The sequence below is a fragment of the Mustela putorius genome, unplaced genomic scaffold (genome assembly GCF_011764305.1).
Source record: "Mustela putorius furo isolate JIRA1106 unplaced genomic scaffold, ASM1176430v1.1 tig00003846_pilon_pilon_pilon, whole genome shotgun sequence".
Taxonomy (NCBI): Eukaryota; Metazoa; Chordata; class Mammalia; order Carnivora; family Mustelidae; genus Mustela; species Mustela putorius.
Genome location: NW_025421999.1, coordinates 18,084,453 through 18,104,011, shown reverse-complemented (window position 1 = coordinate 18,104,011; position 19,559 = coordinate 18,084,453). Strand labels below are relative to the sequence as shown.

The 19,559-nt window shown below is 36.7% G+C and overlaps 1 protein-coding gene across 9 annotated transcripts in view; it reads right to left on the bottom strand.

The window, feature by feature from the left end:
- STAU2 (staufen double-stranded RNA binding protein 2) overlaps positions 1-19,559 on the bottom strand; it is a 317,921-nt gene that overhangs the window by 253,172 nt on the left and 45,190 nt on the right. For all 9 annotated transcript variants that reach the window (XM_004762350.3, XM_004762346.3, XM_004762352.3 and 6 more), the window contains 2 exons: positions 8,903-9,062; positions 140-275 (listed from right to left, as the gene is read on the bottom strand). In XM_004762350.3, coding sequence (XP_004762407.1) covers positions 140-275; positions 8,903-9,062 — 296 coding nt within the window. The remainder of the gene's footprint in view (positions 1-139; positions 276-8,902; positions 9,063-19,559) is intronic.

Genomic DNA, 19,559 nt, shown 5'->3' with positions numbered 1-19,559 from the left:
TGATCCTAGACTTATCTAAACTCCATGCAAAATGCCCAAGGTAAATATTCCTTACACCAAAAATAGTCCTTGAGTTTCAGAAACTTTTACAATATGTGAAAAATAATAAAAAGAACAAAACCAAAGAAGATATACAAACCTCTGATTGTACATGCCCCGAAAGTTGTAATTAGCTCTATAATTTGGGAAAGGCTTTGGATCTAATGGCCTGTAGATGGCAGGCTCTCCCCTTTTCATAGCAAGCCCATTCAGTTCCACAGTTGGAGTTATACTACCTGTTTAAAAGAAATATTGAAAGCACACAAGTGAAATATTTCCATAATAAATCACACAAGCCATACTTACATTACATGTAATTACCATGAAAGAAGGTGGGAGTTGATGGCCTGTCCGTATGATTTTCTCAGGGGGGTATAGACAAACTACATAAACAGGAAAATTGTTTCTAATGAAATCTCTCTGGAGTTTTTGCAACATTTTTTGAATATTCACGACCAAAAATTCAACTTGAAAGTCAAACTGTTTCAAAACAAAGGGAACAGAAGATTCACAGATTGCTTAATTTGGATACTATAAAGAAAGTATTGAACATCAGTATTATTCACCCCAGGAATAACCCAGTTATTTAATCATTAAAAACATTATCATCTGTGAATAGTTTTATATTTTGCTGATCAAGCAACTGAAATTAGCAATGAATACAGGGTCATCAGTAATTCTTAGACTTATCTCATGAAAATACATTTTGAATTTTTTCTATAACCAACAACAGAACAAAGTAAATCTACTAACACTTTCTGGAAATAATCTTTAAAGATAGATACTGAAGCATTTACAGACGAAGTAATACATCTGAGGTTTCTTTGAAAATAATTCAGAGGAGAGACATGAGAAACAAGACTCGCCACCACATGTGGGTAACTGGTGAAGGCAATGATGGGTATGAAGATGTTCAACACCTTATTCGCTCTACTTTTGTAAAAGGCTGAAATATTGTAACACACACAGTAAATTATTACATCACGTTATTTTGAGTATCAAAAGAGGTTATTTAGTAAAACATTATGTTCCATATAACAAATAATGTTCGTAACAAATGAATTCTGTTCATAACAAATGAATCTGAAGTTTTTATAGAAAGTAAAATTTATTTTTTTCAGTGTAAATCCTGTACTATTTTGTTGGAATTATGCCTTCTGCAACAAACATTTAAGACTCCATTCATCACATACAAAAACAGGTTCCCTCATTGCAGCAGAGAAACTGGGACTGGCAGAAAGCACCCGCGGGGGGTGGTGGAACCTGACACAAAGCACAACCAGCAGCCACATCCTTAAGCTATCCATCAAGAGTCAGTAACTGCTCACTTTGTGTCCCAGTTTCAAAGAATTTATGTGAAACCACTAAAGAGGGCAATAAGAACAGGAACTAAACCAAGGTTAAGGGGAAAAACAAAAAGCAGTAGAACGACAAAGGAGGCGGAAAAGAAAAAAGATATGCATAAGAAAAGAATGTTAAGGGACGCCTGGGTGGCTCAGTTGGTTAAGCAGCTGCCTTCGGCTCAGGTCATGATCTCAGCATCCTGGGATGGAGTCCCACATCAGGCTCCTTGCTCAGCAGGGAGCCTGCTTCTCCCTCTGCCTCTGCCTGCCACTTTGACTGCCTATGCTCACTCTCTCTGATAAATAAATAAACAAAATCTTTAAAAAAAAAAAAAGAAAGAAAGAAAGAAAAGAAAAGAAAAGAATGTTAACGTACTGAATAGTAAGTCCAATTAGTCCAAACCCCTAATTTAATACCAACACTCAGGGCAGAGGAAGAGAAAGTCACGAATAAAGGGATTATCTTCTCTTTCTTTCCTATAGTATTTTACTGAGGGATAAGTAAAATGCACAAACCTTAAGCATACAAATCTACAAATCATTACATATTGTACACACTCAGGGACCACCATTCAGATATGAATGTTTTCATCACCCAGAAAGTTCCACCATGGCTATTTCCAGTCAATACACCCCTTCCCAGGTTACCTAATCCGACTTCAGTCATCAGAGTTTTGCCTGTTCTTCAAACCTGAATATGTACTATTCTATCTTGCTTCTTTCACTCAATATAACAATTTTGTTAAATATTTCAGTATTGTAAACATTTTTTTTTTAAATCACTGAATAGGAGTCTACTGAATGGATACATCAGTTTATATATTCTGCTGTTGACGGGACATCGAGTTGTTTCCAGTTGGGAGCAATTAAGTCTAAAGTCACAGTGTTTAAGCAGATAAACACACTCAGTTCTCTTAGGCATGTCTATAGCAGCAGAACTACTACTAGATCATATAGTCTGTTTATGGTTAGCTTTATTAGAAACTGTCTAACAGTCTTCTAGAGATCTAACACCAAAGAGCAGTCTATATCTTTTTAAGAAGTTTAAGTTTTTCTTATTTCATATAGATTGCAGTTTAATAATTAACATGTTAGTCAGCTGTTAAGATTTATGTCATTCTGCATTCTACTCTGCAACAATCATACAGACACAAATAGCTAAAAGTTCAAATGGAGAAAAAAAGAAAAGGTAAAAAAGTTTTAAAGACCTCATCCTTTAAGTAGGGCAATAAACAGGAAACTAATGTGTCTAAAAATCATCAGTGAGGTGATTTTAATGCCCTGGTAGGATATACTATACCAAAACAGGGTTTTAAGCTAGGTAAAAGGATTGTATTCATATCATTTAAATTAATGATTTCATATAAATTCCTCATTTGAAAGTAAGGCTGCAGTCTATGTTCTTCACAGAAACGCTAGCTGATCTTCATGAGAGAGATGGAGAAGCAACAGACAAGTGTGAACTGTGCTGAAGAGGTTTCGACTCTGGGAGCCAAGTATCTCCACCTGTTTCAGAAAGAACTAGTTTGCCACCACGGCGTGTGCACAGCCTCTCTACTTACACAATAAGGCGTCCACGATAAACACTTAGAGAGTAACTTCCAACTATGAGAGCCTGCAAGTAACGCTAAGTACCACTCCAGCAGGTGCGGGCAGGAGCCGCGTTGCATAAAGAAGATCACGACACAGCATCCTCAGGCGTCAAAGCTGACACCGTCAACATAGAATCCGTCTCTGGTGTTTTTTTGGTAGATTAAAGGAAACTTCTGTATTTATCAGTGATAAATATAACAAGGCTAACTGGTTATATACACAAACATACGTAACTACTGTGGATTCCCATTATGTGGAAGGTGAAAGAGAAATGCAACAGCTAGTTTTCAAGGAGCTACATATTGCTAACACTCAAGGAAACAGCTTTGTAAGCAGTTAGAATAGTCCCTGGAATACAGCAGTCACTCAGTATATATTTGTTCAAAGAATGAACTGATTGATTAACCAACCAAGGCTCCTTAAAGAAATGGCTGGTGCCAGAGCCAGGATAAGGAACATATGAGATGACCTTGGAACATCTTACTGAGCCAGTGCTCAAGAATGATGAAAACAGTAGAAGACACTAAAAACTGGAACCAAACCCCTGGTCAAGTCTGTGACAAATTGAGAATCGAAATAAATAATGATAGATTATAAACCTGTAAGTAAAACAGAAATCCAAGAGTCTATAGTGATAGAAATAAACAAACAAAAAAAAAAAATGAGAGGAAAGAGAAAATTCTAGGGTAGAATGCCACCTAATAAAGCTTTAACAACAAAAAAAAAAAAAAACTGGAATCAAAACATCACACTTTAAGAGAAAATAAGTTTCTGTTGTTTTAAGCCACATAAATCAATCAATCAATCACCCTGTGCACTCTTCAGAGTATTATTGATTCGGAAAAGAATCGTTAGTAAATGCCAAATCTGGTAGGTGAAAGTAAGTTTCATGAGGAACAGAATGTTTATATAGTCCCAAAGTTTCTCCTCAGAAAATACTTATTAGTTCCTTATTATTTAATAAGAAAACATACTTACTAATTAACTTTACAATAGAGAAGCCTAACAAACATACTCTTCACCAAGTGACAAAAGTCATCGCTACTGGGACAAATCAGTATCAGGTTTATCCTGATAGGTAACAGTAAACTAATAAGCCCACAACACTGGGACATTAATGCTAAAAATGCATAAAATCATGAGGCAACTCCAGATAAACTCAATTGAGGGGCAGTCTACAAATGATGTGGCCTGTACTATTCAAAAAATGTCATGGTCCTAAAAGACAAGAACTCCGAGGAACTATTCCAAATTGAAGAAGAATGAAAAGAAATGATAAATACATGACCCCTAATTAGATCCTGGACCTACAAAGGATATTACTGGGACAGCCAATGAAGGAAGAATGGAGTCTTTGTGATACATGATAATACCAGATCAATGTTAACTTCCTGACAGGAGAATGGCCATGTATTCGGTAACAATACACCGAAATACTAAGGGGAATGGGACCACAGGTTTTTTTAAAATGGGAAAATTATATCAACCGGCACTCTACAACAGAGGTCTCAATACCAAAAACCGTATGAAAAGGTGCTCATCCTCATTAGTTTTTAAGGAAATGAAAATTAAAACAACACTGAATTATTACCATACACGCAGAAGAACAGCTAAAATTTTTAAAAGCTGAAAAGACCAAATGTTGACAAGATGTAGAGAGCTCTCACACATTGCTAGTAGGAAAGGAAAATTATACTTTGACATGATGTATTATGTATGCATTTATTATGTGTGTATTTTTTTCAGGTATGAACCTGGAATAGGGAAAACATTTTATTTTATTTTATTTATTTATTTTTTTTTGGAGACAGGATTCCCTAAATTGGGATAGGGCAAAAAGAGAGGGGGTTTTGCTCTGTTGCCCACGTTGGAGTGCAGTGGCTATTCATAAGCACAATCCCACTACTCCGATGTGTTCTATTTCCAACCTGGGCTGGTTCACCACGCTTTAGGAAACCTGGTGGCCCCTGCTCCCAAGGTCACCGTATCAGTGCTGAACTTAGTGCAGACACTCCATCAGCATGGCGTACTGCAGCCCAGGACGTCTGGACCAACTGACCTTCCTGCCTCTGCCTCCTAAGTAGCTGCAACTACATGCTGGCCGTACATCTCATGAACGTTTGGGCGTTTTTTTTTTTGGTTTTGATTTTCATTTTTGTTTCTGTTTTGTCATCCTTACCATTTCATTGTTGAAATTAAAAAAATAAAAGAGGGTGCCTGGGTGGCTTGGCTGGTTGGGCCACTGCTTTCAGCTCAGGTCATGATCCCGGAGTCCCGGGATCGAGTCCCGCATTGGGCTCCCAGCTCTGCGGGGAGTCTGCTAATCCCTCTGACCTTCTCCCCTCTCATGTTCTCTCTCGCTCTTTCTCAAATAAATAAATGAAATCTTTAAAAAAATAAAAATAAAAATAAAAGATACTTTAACACAATGGTGAACAAACAGGGCAAAAGCAAATAATAAAATTTAATGTTGAGTTAAGTAGCAAGCTAAATGCTTGGGCCTCCAAATTGCTTAAAAATGGTATGTTCACAGTTTACAGCAGTTGGCTTATAGGTGAGAGAAACATCAAAGTTTTTCCAGCTGAATGTCCAAGGAAATTCTCATTTCATAATTGCTGTTCTAATTCACTATTCAAACTGGTCAAAACTATGATAGTTTCCTTACACTGTGTCTAAAGATGGCTCAATAGCTTTCTTACCTTTCCCAATAGGTCTAGGAATAAAAGACTGTGATGTAAGAACAGCAGCTATGATACCTGTCTCATGTATGCTCACTGACTTTTGGTCTTAATCCTTATTCTGATTTGCATGAACACATGCATAACCCACGACCCAACAGTTCCTATATTAGGTACATTCCCAACAAAGATGTATACGTATAAGACTGATCACAGGAGTTTTACTTCTAAGAACCCAAAACTGGAAACAATCTAAATGTCCATCAATAGCAAAATGAATAAATAAATTGTGGTATATTCATGAAATGGCTACTGTATAGCAATTAAATACTATATACTGTTAAATACGACATGGATGGATCTCATAGATTTAACACTGAGAAAAAGAAGCTATCACAAAAGAGTACAGTGCATGATTCTAACAAGCAGGCACAATGAATTTAAGACCGACAAACAGAATAGGGGCTTCCTTTGGAGTTGTATGACCACTTGAAGGGGGTATGAGGGAAGCTTCTGGAGTACTGATAAAGCCTGTGGTACTGGTAAAGTGTTCAGAGTGCAAAAAACCATGAAGGCTTTACAATTATAATTTGTGCATGTAACTTTACCTTCAAAAAGCTACTCATTTTCTCAGCTCACTGCAGCACTCAACAGCAGAAACTCATCTCCACTGGTCTTTCAGACTCTCCTATTTCCTTCCCCCGACTCCCTTGCTGGTTTACCTCCCATTATAATCCTCTAAAGTGGACCTGATGCAGAGATGGGCACACACTGCTCCTGCTTCACACTATATGCTCCGAACAGCTCACTCTCTATTATGGCTTCAACCACTGGATCAACAACACTGGTCCTTCTGTTCCATTCCCACTGCCATTCCCAAAGCTCTCATAGATAGAGCAGGGAGCATATAGTACTCAATGCACGGGAGTTTCTTTTCTTTTCTTTACCCATAAACTATGGCAATGGTTTCCTAACTGATCTTGCTTTTAGTATTTTCCATCTTCAAGCCACATATAAACTGAATTTCCTAAAATGCTGTTGTAAACACATCATCCGCTAGCTTGTGAACAATAGTCGCCTAAACTACAGATAAAATCTGATCTCCTAAACCTGGCATTCAAGTCCATCACAATTCATCCCTACTGTATCTCCAGTCTTATCTCTTCCTAGTCACTTACCCACTGTAATTAAAACCACTCCACCCAATTTTTTTTTTTAACCAAAACTATCATCCACAATCCTATTTTCAATGCCTTTCCTCACCTTCTGCCTAGCATATTTTTTCCTCAACTCTATACCTGCCTACTCTCCATTCAAGGACGTTATCTTCCCTCAAGTACTCCCATCCATGTCTATCATTACTTATAATACTGATGAGTGTTATTATTCACTTTGTACTTAATCTTTACCATTAAATTATGTGCTTTATGTATACAAGTGTAAAATTTTCACAGAAAAGGACAATGTTTTATATCTCTTAAATATATAAAAGCAAGTGCTTAATACATAGAGACAGCAGTGTGGTACTAATGATCAATCAGTAATCTAAAGAGACTTTTAAAAATTATAAAAGCAGACCGTCTCTTACCAACTTCAAGTGACTAGAATGGGTGTTTTTCTTTGTTGCAGTAATATTTTGCTTATTTAAACTTCCTTAATAAATACTACAATCAGTTGAACAGAAGGAAAAGGAGTAATAGGAAATTCATGCAATTTTGGAAAAAGCTGTTCTTGAAAGAATAGACTACGTCTACTTTGCATATGCCACATGAGAAAGAAAGAAGCATTAGATGATTATAAGCAGGAGCATATGGACTCTAATTAAATATACAGAGTTATTTGTGGCAGGAAAAAGTTTTTTTTTACTCCATCACAAAAATACCAAAAGTATTATTTGTTAGAAGGTAAACTCTCAAATTAATAAATTAATGAGTAAATGGAGGTAGAGTTAGTACTAAACATGGAACTTTATTAACTTGATGTTATCAATTCATGCATTATGTCCGCTATAGGTTTGTCTCTTCCAAACAGATGACTGGATGCACAATGTTGTTGGTATTACATGCAACTGGAACAACTCTTTAAAATTATTCTTAGGAGATAAAAATTGGAAAACTTGTTTACTTAGCATTATATCACACACAGGTGGTTTTTTTTGGATTTGTGGGTTTCTTAATAAACTTCCAAAAGTATTCTAAATTTGAGCGGTTCTATCAACCATTTCTACACCAACAAGCAAAATAAGATGCTTAGGCCTAACTGTATAATTTTTTATTAAGCCAAAGTAAAGAATAACTATTTTTAATTATTAAACTGTACATTTTTATATGTTATATAAAAAGAGAGATTAATCATTTCTTTTTTTAAAAGATTTTATTTATTGATTTGACAGAGAGAAAGCACAAGTAAGTAGAGCAGCAGGCAGAGGGAGAGCAGCAGACTCTCTGCTGAGCAGGGAGCCTGATGCGGAGCTTGATCTCAGGACCCCAGGATTGTGACCTGAGCCGAAGGCAGCCTCTTAACCAACTGAGCCACCCAGGTGCCCCCTCTATCTTTATTTCATAAAAAACTCAGGCATTGCAGCATTATTTACAATGACCAACTTGTGGAAGCAGCCCAAGCATAGACAAGCATCTATGTCAATCCATAGATGAATGGATAAAGAGGCAGGAGATAGATAGATAGATACGTATCAGAACATAGGAATATTACTTAGCCATAAAAAAGAATAAAATCTTGCCATTTGCAATGACTTGGATGGGGCAAGACAGTATTAGGCTAATTGAAATAAGTCAGTTTGAGAAAGACAAATACTGTATGATTTCACTCATATGTGAATGTAAGATACAAAACAAATGAACAAAGGAAATAAAAGAGAGAGAGACAAACCAAGAAATGGACTCTTAACTACAGAGAACAAAATGATGGTCATCAGAGGAGAGGTGAGTGGGGGGATGGGGGAAATAGGTAACAGGAATTAAAGAGTACACTTATCAGGATGAGCACTGAGTAATGTGTAGACCTTTTGAGTCACTACATTGTACATCTGTAACTAACATAACACTGAATTAAAATTAAAAACACTGAATTAAAATTTAAAACCTTAAAAAAAAAAAACCTCAATCATACTTTCTGTTCTTTGTATCCAAATGTATTTTTGCAACAAATGGCCTGCTATAAAGAAAAATACAGAGAACAGCACATATAGAACACAACAACACAACAGAAGGAAACAAGTAAGTGCCATACCTGGGTTATTATTAACATTACTTTTGGGTGGTTTCTGAACTGGTTTGGGAAGTGTTGATTCAGTCAAAGCTTTGTTAGCAACGGCTTGTTGGGCCTTCTTTATACTGCTCCCTTCGGATTCCCATGTCTGCTCACCAAGACTCAGTTGCACTGAGAACATCTTCAAAAACATAAAGAGACAGAAAATATTAAATTTTTCAGGAAATAAAATATGCTGTCTGAGAGAAAAACAGATATACCATAGAATCAAATTTTAGAGCTAGGGGTGACCTTACAAATTACTTGCACAAAAATATTATTCCACCTAGTGAAATCATTTTAAGAGACTGTACCAGATCTTGTTCTATCCATTCAAAGGCATAGGAGCAGCAGCACTAAGTGAACAAGTGAGCAAGAAGAAATCACTTCCCTAAATAGAACGAATTGTTAATGTCATTCAAATAGCCATCATAAAAGCAGAATAAGTAAAGGAAGATGAGAAACTAAGAGAATCCACAAGGCCCTGCCTCTGTAATACTTATAAAATCGAATACCTTAAATGTCATACTTAGTACAATCTAGTCAAAGAGTCAGGAAATCCTTCTAAATATTATGTCACCAGGAAACTCTCAATCCTCCACAATCAACATTTAACCAGTCACCAAATTCTGTTAATTTTAACCTCACAAATATTTCTCAAAGCTCTCTCTCTAAAAACAAACAAACAAAACTCCTCAAATCCAACTGTATCACCTCAACCAACCTCAGGTTAAAAATCTTTCAATGGTCCCACTTGGTGTGGTACAAAAGTTCTTTTTGTCCATCTTCATTTCATTACCACCCTTTCCTATATCATCTAAATATTCCATTCACACCATTATTTCCATGAGAGTTCAAAACCTATCGTTCACCTTCTAATATTGAGGATCAAGTTACAGACGACACAATCTGCTGTTTTCCACAGAAAGCCTACTACTTTGTAGGAATACAAAATATTAACCCCAAGATACTTTTAATTAATTAATTTTTGCTTGACTCTTGAGACAGCCCCATGAAAGAACCGCTCTCCATTTCATGCAGAGATAAGGGAACAGGCTTAGAGAGAATGAATTTGCCCACAGTCCTATAGTTCGTAACTGATTCAACTTCTGGCTATTCGGACACCAACCAAGGTCACGGCATGCCCCGCTGCCCTCATGAGTGGAGTAAACTCAACTCCTAAATTTGTTTTTTTTTTCCTTCCTGGGTATTTCAGTATTAAGTTTGTTTTTGTTTTTGTTTTTAGGATTTGACAAAGAGAGAGAGAGAAAATGCTAGCATGAGTGCAGAGAGGAGCAGAGGGGACAAGCAGACTCCCTGCTGAACCTGGGGGACCCTGAGACCATGACCCAAGCCAAAGCAGACGCTTAATGGGCTGAGCCCCCAGGAACCCCCATGATGATGTATTCTTTCTCACAATTCTAAATTCTTAATTTAGAATTAAATTTAATTCTTTAATTCGTGGGGTCAAAATATTAACCCCAAGATACTTTTAATTAAAAAGATATTTTTAATTGAATTTAAATTTTTTTAATTAAAAAGAAATAAATATATATTTGCAGGAAGGAGATCACGTAGAACATACCTTAACCAACTGATTAAAGTTAGCATCATCAATAATCATACACACTAATACCATGTACCTCCTGATATGACCCAATGAGAAGCATTTAGTATTTTTGGCCAAAAATGCTTAGCCTGAATCTAATCACAGGAAGAGAATTAGACAAGCTAGATTATAGTATATTCTGTAAGACAACTGGCCTAAACTCTTTAAAAATGTCAATGTCATGAAAGGGAAAAAAAAAAAACCACAACAAAAGAATATACCATAATCTAGATTTTTCTGGTTTTTCCCATGATTAATCCCTATGATTTAACCTTTACTGCTTCCTAATCCTCTAAATGTCACTATTTTCCTAGGCTCACAGGCCATACACCTTCAAGAGGTCTTCCTTGTCTCCTTTTCTCTCTCCATTCTCACCTGCATCCAGTTATCAAGCTGCTGATTCAACTTCAAAAATATTTTTCAGATCTGGCCTCCTCTCTTTATGCTCTTCACCAGTGTCTTAGCAAGGAATATCAACCTCTCTCCCCTAAATTACTGTAAGACCATTCTAACACCATTCCCTTAATGTAAGACATTCCCATTCAAACTATCCTTGTGACCACCACCAACATGAACATTCTATAAAATACAAATGTATCTAAGTCAAACCTCTGCTTTTCTGAAACTTCTCTAAAGGATCCCACTAGCTTATTGTACACCTAAAACGAATATAATATTTTATGTCAATTATATCTCAATAAAACTGGAGAAAACAAAAAGAATCCCACTACAATACAAATTTAATAATTTAAATAAGAAATGCTAGGACTCATTTATGAGTTTAAGTGGTAGGTTTATCATTTATTATGTGCAAAGTTAGAACAGTTACCTATTCTTTCTGTTTCCTTATTTCTTTAATAAACTGGGACTAAAAAGAACACACAGAATTGTTGTGAAAATTGGGGCGCCTGGGTGGCTCAGTGGGTTAAAGTCTCTGCATTCGGCTCAGGTCATGATCTCAGGGTCCTGGGATCGAGCCCCACATCAGGCTCTCAGCTCAGCGGGGAGCCTGCTTCCCCCTCTCTCTCTCTGCCTGCCTCTCTGCCTACTTACTCTCTGTCAAATAAATAAATAAAATCTTACAAAAAAAAAAAAAGAATTGTGAAAATTAAAACAAAAGGAGGTAAATGCTGCCACTTAAAAGGCAGAGATTGTAAAATTTGATTAAAAAAAGAAAAAGCAAAATCTGGGGTGCCTGGTTGGCCCATTCAGTTAAGCATCTGCCTTCAGCTCAGGTCATGATCCTGGGGTCTGAGATTAAGCCTAGCATTGGGTTCCAAGCTAGGCCGGAAGTCTGTTTCTCCCTCCCCCATTGGCCCTCTGCCCTTCTTGTGTGCTCACTCTCTCTCTCTCTGCAATAAATAAAATCTTTAAAAAAAGCAAAATCCAACTACATGCTTCCTACAAGTAATGCATTTCAGCTATAAAGATGACAGAAAGAATGTATCGTGCTAACATAAGTCAATGAAAAGCTAGATGACTATATTAATATCAAACAAAGTAGATTTCAGAGTAAAGATTAATACCAATGATAACAAAGGTAATTTGTCAAGGATAAAGGGATCAATTAATGAAGAAGACATAACAATCCAGAACATTTATTAACTAATAACACAGCTTCAAAATATATGAAGCAAAAATAAATGGAACTACAAAGAGAAGTAAGAAAAAATCCACAACTTACATCAGAAATACAATGTCCCCTTAATAGGTGACATAGCAATTAATAGGCAATCACAAAGAATATAGTAGAAATGAACATACTATAAACCAACAAAGCCTAATGAGCATTTTTAGAACTCTCTACCCAAAAAGAGCAGAAAATACATCTGCTCTCAATTTCTCACAAAACATTCACGAAGAAAGAAGATATTCTAGACCATAAAACAAGTCTCAATAAATTCAAAGGATTCAATGAAGCAAAGTATGTTCTCTGATCACAATGGAATTAAGTTAGAAACTAATAACAGAAAAATCTCTGGAAAATCTCCAAACATTTAGAAACTAAGTAATATATTTCTAAATAACGCATAGGTAAAAGATTAAATCAAAATGGAAATTAGAAGGTTTTAAAACTGAATAAAAATGAAAATACTACTTCTTATAAGATTACATTAAAATAGTTCTAAGAGGAAATCTCTAGAACTAAATGCCTATTCTAGAAAACTAAGGTCTCAAGTTAACTTTAGCTTCAATCTTAAGAAACTAGAAAAAGAAGAGCAAATCAAATCTGACATTACAGGGGCTCAGGCAGTTAAGTATCTGACTCTTGATTTCGGCTCAAGTCTCAGGGTTGTGGGACTAAGCCCCATGCCGGGTTCTGTGCTCAGTGAGAAGTCTGCTTGGATTCTCTCTCTGCCCCTACCCTTCACACATGCATGTGCATGCTCTCTAACAAATAAATAAATTTAATTAAAAAAAAAAACTGAAGAGAAAAAAAAGTATTAAAGATAAAAGTAAACAATGAAACAGAAAATAAAACCAAATAGAAATAAAACCAAATAGATCAATAAAACAAAGTGTTGATTCTTCGCAGAGATTAATAAAATTGGTAAACCTATAGCCAGACTAATCTTGGGGGGAAAAAAGGGACATAAATCACTAATATCAGGAAATGAGAGAAGCAACATCACTCCAGATTCCTAAAGTATTAAAAAGATAACAAGGAAGTATTTTTAACAACTTTAAACCAATAAACGCAACAACTTAAATTCTGTGAAAGACACAATTACTAAAGCTCATTCAAGAAGAAATAAGTAATCCAAATAGTCCTATAAATGTTAAAGAAATTGAATCTGTAGTTTAAATTCTTTCCTCAAAGAAAACTCCAGGCCCAGATGGTCTCAATGATAAATTCTACTAAATATTGTAGGAAGAAATAATACCAGTTCATATAAAGTCTTCCCCAAAAAAGAGTAAGGTATTATTAGGGAAAACAATATAAATCAAAACTACAGACCAAGATCTCTGATAAAGTCAGATGTAAAAATCCTCCACAAAATATTAAAATCAAGGAATGCAAACTGGCACAGCTACTCTGGAAAATAGTATAGAGGTTCCTCAAACAGTTAAAAATAGAACTACCCTATGATCCATTTTGTATTTACCCAAAGAATACAAAAACACTAATTCAGAAAGACATATGTAATCTAATGTTTATAGCAGCATTATCTGTAACAGCCAATTATGGAAACAACCAAAGCGTCCATCATCTGATGAATGGAGAAAGAAGATATGGTACAAAGGGAAGACCCATAAGGCTAGCCCCAGATCTCTCAACAGAAATTTGGCAAGCCAGAAGAAAGTGGCATGATATACTCAACATGCTAAATGGGAAAAATCTGCAGCCAAGAACACTCTATCGATCCAACAAGGCTATCATTCAGAATAGAAGGAGAGACAACAAAAACTTAAGGAGTCCATGCCCACTCAACCAGCCCTGCAAGCAATATTAAAGGGAACTCTTTGAGTGGAAAGAAAAGACCAGAAGTGACAAAGACAAAAAAAGAACACAGAAAATCTCCAGAAACAATGACAAAACAAGTAATAAAATGGCACTAAAGGGGCTCCTGGGTGGCTCAGTCAGTTAAGCGTCTGTCTTCAGCTAGAGTCATGATCCTAGAGTCCTGGAATCGAGCCCTGCATCAGGTTCCCTACTCAGCAGGGAGCCTGCTTTCCCCTCTCCCTCTGCCTGTCACTCCCCCAACTTGTGCTCTCTCTGTCCCTCTTTCTTTCTCTAATAAATAAATAAAATCTTTTTTGAAAAATGTCACAAATATATTATCAATAATTACTCTGAAGGTAAATGGACTAAATGCTCCAATCAAAAGAGATAAAGTGTCAGAATGGGTAAGAAAACAAGAGTCATCTATATGTTACCTACAAGAGACTCATTTTAGACCTAAAGACACATGCAGATTGAAAGTGAGAGGATGAAGAAACATTTATCATGCAAATGGATGTCAAAAGAAAGCTGGAGTAGTAATACTTTCATCATGCAAACAAGATTTTAAACCCAAGACTGTAACAGGAGATGAAGAGGATCCCTATATCATAATAAAAGATACCATCCAATAAGAAAAATCTAACAATTGTAAGTATTTATGCCCACAACATGGGAGTACCCAAATACATAAAACAATTAATAACAAACATTAAGGAAATCCTAGGAGTCCTAGGAGGGGCACCTGGGTGGCTCAGTGGGTTAAAACCTCTGCCTTCGGCTCAGGTCATGATCTCAAGGTCCTGATAATACTACAATAATAGTAGGGGACTTTAATACCCACTTACAGCACTATATAGATCGTCTAAGCAGAAGATCAACAAGGAAACAAGGGCTTTGAATGGCACACTGAAACAGATGGACTTCACAGGTATATTTAGAACACTCCATCCTAAAGAAACAGAATACACATCTTTTGCAAGTGCACATGGGACATGCCCCAGTACAGACCACATACTGAATCAAAAAACAGGCCTCAACAAGTACAAAAAGACTGGGATCATACCATTCATATTTTCTGACCACAAAGCTATGAAACTTAAAGTCAACCACAAGAAAAAATTTGGAAAGACCACAAATACAAGGAGGTTAAACAACATGCTTCTAAACAATGAATGTGTCAACCAGGAAATCAAAGAAGAAATTAAAAAATACATAGAAAACGAATGAAAATGAAAACACAATGAACCAAAACATCTGGGATGCAGCAAAAGGAGTCCTAGGAGGGGCACCTGGGTGGCTCAGTGGGTTAAAACCTCTGCCTTCGGCTCAGGTCATGATCTCAAGGTCCTGGGATCGAGCCCCACATCGGGCTCTCTGCTCAGCAGGGAGCCTGCTTCCCTGACCCCCACCTCTCTCTGCCTGCCTCTCTGCCTACTTGTGATCTCTCTCTCTCCCTCAAAAAAAAAAAAGGGAGTCCTAGGAGGGAGATATATAGCAATACAGGCCTACCTCAAGAAGCAAGAAAAATCTCAAATACACAACCTAACTTTACACCTAAAGAAGCTAGAAAAAGGACAACAATGAAGCCCAAAGCCAGCAGAAAAAGGGAAATAATAAAGTTTAGAGCAAAAGTAAAGAATGAAGAAACTGAAAGAACAGAACAGATGAAACCAGGAGCTGGTTCTTTGAAAAAATTAATAAAATTGATAAATCCTGAGCCAGACTCAATGAAAAGAAAAAAATACCCAAATAAATAAAATCACAAATGAGAGAAAAGAAATCATGAACAACACCACAGAAATACAAACAATTAGTATTATGAAAAACTATATACCAACAAATTGGACAACCTGGAAGAAATGGATAAATATAAATATATAAGCTACCAAAACAAAGAGGAAGAAATAGAAATTTTTTTTTTTAAAGATTTTATTTATTTATTTGACAGACAGAGATCACAAGTAGGCAGAGAGGCAGGCAGAGAGAGAGGAGGAAGCAGGCTCCCTGCTGAGCAGAGAGTCCCATGCGGGGCTCGATCCCAGGATCCTGAGATTATGACCTGAGCTGAAGGCAGAGGCTTTAACCCACTGAGCCACCCAGGTGCCCCAAGAAATAGAAATTTTGAACAGACCAATAACAACCAAAGAAATTAAATCAGTAATCAAAAATTTCCCAAAAAATGAAAGTCTAATTTGCGAGGCAGAGTTGGGGGTTTGGAGGGTAGGAAAGGAAAAAATGAAACAAGATGGGATCGGGAGGAAGACAAACCATAAGACTCTTAATCTCACAAAACAAACTGAGGGTTGCCCGGGGGCTGGGGGGACAGGGGGGCGGGGAGGTATAGAGAGGGTGTTTGGGTTATGGACATTGGGGAGGGTATGTGAAACGGTGAGTGCTGTGAAGTGGGTAAGCCTGACAATTCACAGACCGGTATCCCTGGGGCAAATAATACATTATATGTTAATAAAAATAATTAGTAAATAAATACATAAATAAAAATGAAAGTCCAGGGCCAGATGGTTTCACAGATAAATTCTACCAAATTTTTTTTTGAAGATTTTATTTCTTTATTTGACACAGAGAGAGAGAGAGAGAGAGAGAAAGCAGAGAGAGGGAATACAAGCAGGAGGAGTGGCAGAGGGAGAAGCAGGCTTCCCGCTGAGCAGGGAGCCCAATGTGGGCTTTGATCCCAGGACCCTGGGATCATGACCTTAGCCAAAGGCAGATACTTAATGATTGAGCCACCCAGGCACCCCTCTACCAAACATTTTAAAGAAAAGTTAATACCAAAAAATAGAATGGGAGGAAAACTTCCAAATTCATTGTATAAGGCCAGCATTACACTGATACCAAAACAAGACTCCACTAAAAAAGAGAACTACAGGCCAATATCACTGATGAACACAGATGCAAAAATTCTCAATAAAATACTAGCAAATTAAATCCAACAGTATATTAAAAAAAAATCATTCACAATGTTCAAGTGGGATATATTTCTGTTTGCAGGGTGGTTCAGTATTTACAAATTAATCAATGTGATATACCATATCAATAAAAGAAAAGATAAGAACCATGTAATCCTTTCAATAGAAGCAGAAAAAGCATTTGATAAAGTACAACATCCATTCATGATAAAAACACTCAACAAAGCAGGTTTTGAGGGAACATACCTCAACATCATTAAAAAGGCCATATTTAAAAAACCCACACCTAATATCATCCTCAAGGGGGGAAAACTATGAGTATTTCCTCTATGGTCAGGAAGAAGATGGGAATATCCACTCTCACCACTATTATTTAATGTAGTACTGAAAGTCCTAGCCACAGCAATCAGACAACAAAAAGAAATAAAAGGTATGAAAATCAGAAAGTAAGGAGTCAAACTTCTACTATTTGCAGATGATAAGACACTCTAAGTAGAAACCCCAAAAGACTTCACCACAAAATTGCTAAAACTGATACACAAATTCAGTAAAATCACATGATACAAAATCAATGTACAGAAATCTGCTGCATTTCTATACACCAAAGAAGCTGAAAAAGAAATTAAGGAAACAATCACATTTACAATTGCACCAAAAACCATAAGATACCTAGGAATAAAACTAACCAAAGAGGTAGAAGATCTATACAACACTGAAAACTGTAAAACACTGATGAAATTGAAGAGGACACAAAGAAATGGAAAAACATTCCTTGTTCATGGACTGGAAGAACAAATACTATTAAAATGTTTATACTACCCCAAGCAATCTACACATCTATTGCAATCCCTATCAAAATACCACAAGCGTTTTTTCACAGAGTGAGAACAAACAATCCCAAAATTTGTGTGAACCCCAAAAAGCCAAAGCCATCTTGAAAAAGAAATGCAAAGCTGGAGGCATCACAATTCCAGACTGCCAGTTGTATTACAAAGCTGTATTGATCAAGACAGTATGGTACTGCATAAAAACAGACACGTAGATCAGCAGAACAGAACAGAAAACCCAGAAATGGAACCACAACTTATAAGGTCAATTAATCTTCAACAAAGCAGGAAAGAATATCCAATGGGAAAAAGTCCATCTCTTCAACAAATGGTGTTGGGAAACTGGTCAGCAACATGCAAAAGAATGAAACTGGACCACTTTCTTATGCTACACACAAAAATAAATTCAAAATGGATGAAGGATCTAACTGTGAGGCATGAAACCATTAAAATCCAAAAGCAGAACAAGGCAGTAACTTCCTTGACATCAACCATTGCAACTCTCTACTATAGAGATTATCTCCTAAGGCAAGGGAAACAAGAGCAAAAATAAACTACTGAGACTTCATCAAAATAAAAAGCTTCCGCAGAGCAAAAGAAAGAATCAACGAAAATAAAAGTCAACCTATGGAATGGGAGAAGATACCTGCAAATGACATATCTAATTAAGGATCAGTATCCAAAATACATAAATAGATACAGAGAGATCCAAAATATATAAATATATAAAACTCAATACCCAAAAAACAAATAATCCATTAAAAATGGGCAAAAAAAAAAACATGAATAAACATTTTTTCAAGGAAGACATACAGGTGGCCAACAGATACCTAAAAAGATGCTCAATGTCACTAATCATCAGGGAAATACAAGTCAAAACCACAACGAGATATCACCTACCTCATAGCAGTCAGAATGGCTAAAATGAACAACACAGAAAATAACAGCTGTTGGAGAGGATGCAGAGAAAGAGGATTGCTCTTACACTGTTGGTGGGAATGCAAACTGGTGCAGCCACTCTGGAAAACTGTATGTTGGTTCCTCAAAAAGTTAAATATAGAAGTACCCTATAATCTGGCAACTGCACAACTAGGTATTTACCCAAAGGATACAAAAATACTAATTCAAAGGGATACATACACCCCCGTGTTTATAGCAGCATTATCTACAAAAGCCAAATTATGGAAAGAAGCCAAATGTTCACTGACTGATAATGGATAATGAAGATGTGGGAGATAGATGTGTGTGTGTGTGTGTGTGTGTGTGTGTGCGCTTGTGCGGGCTTGTGTGTGTGTGTGTGTGTGCGCACACACACACACACACACACACACACACACAAATGGAATAGTATTCAGCCATTAAAAAAAAGAATGAAGGGGCGCCTGGGTGGCTCAGTGGGTTAAGCCGCTGCCTTCGGCTCAGGTCATGATCTCAGAGTCCTGGGATCGAGTCCCGCATCGGGCTCTCTGCTCAGCAGGGAGCCTGCTTCCCTCTCTCTCTCTCTGCCAGCCTCTCTACCTACCTGTGATCTCTCTCTGTCAAATAAAATAAAATAAAATAAATTAAAAAAAAAAAAAAAAAAAGAATGAAATCTTGCCATTTGTAATGACCTGGATGGAACTACAGAGCATAATCCTAAGCAAAGTCAGTCAGAAAAAGACAAATACTTTATGATTTCACTCATGTGGAATTTAAGAAACAAAACAAAGGTGGGGGGGAAGAAAGAGGAAGGCAAACCAAAACAGACCTTAACTATAGAAAACAAACTGATGGTTACCAGAGGGAAAGTAAGTGGGAAGATGGGTAGAATAGGTGATGGGGACTAAGGACTACA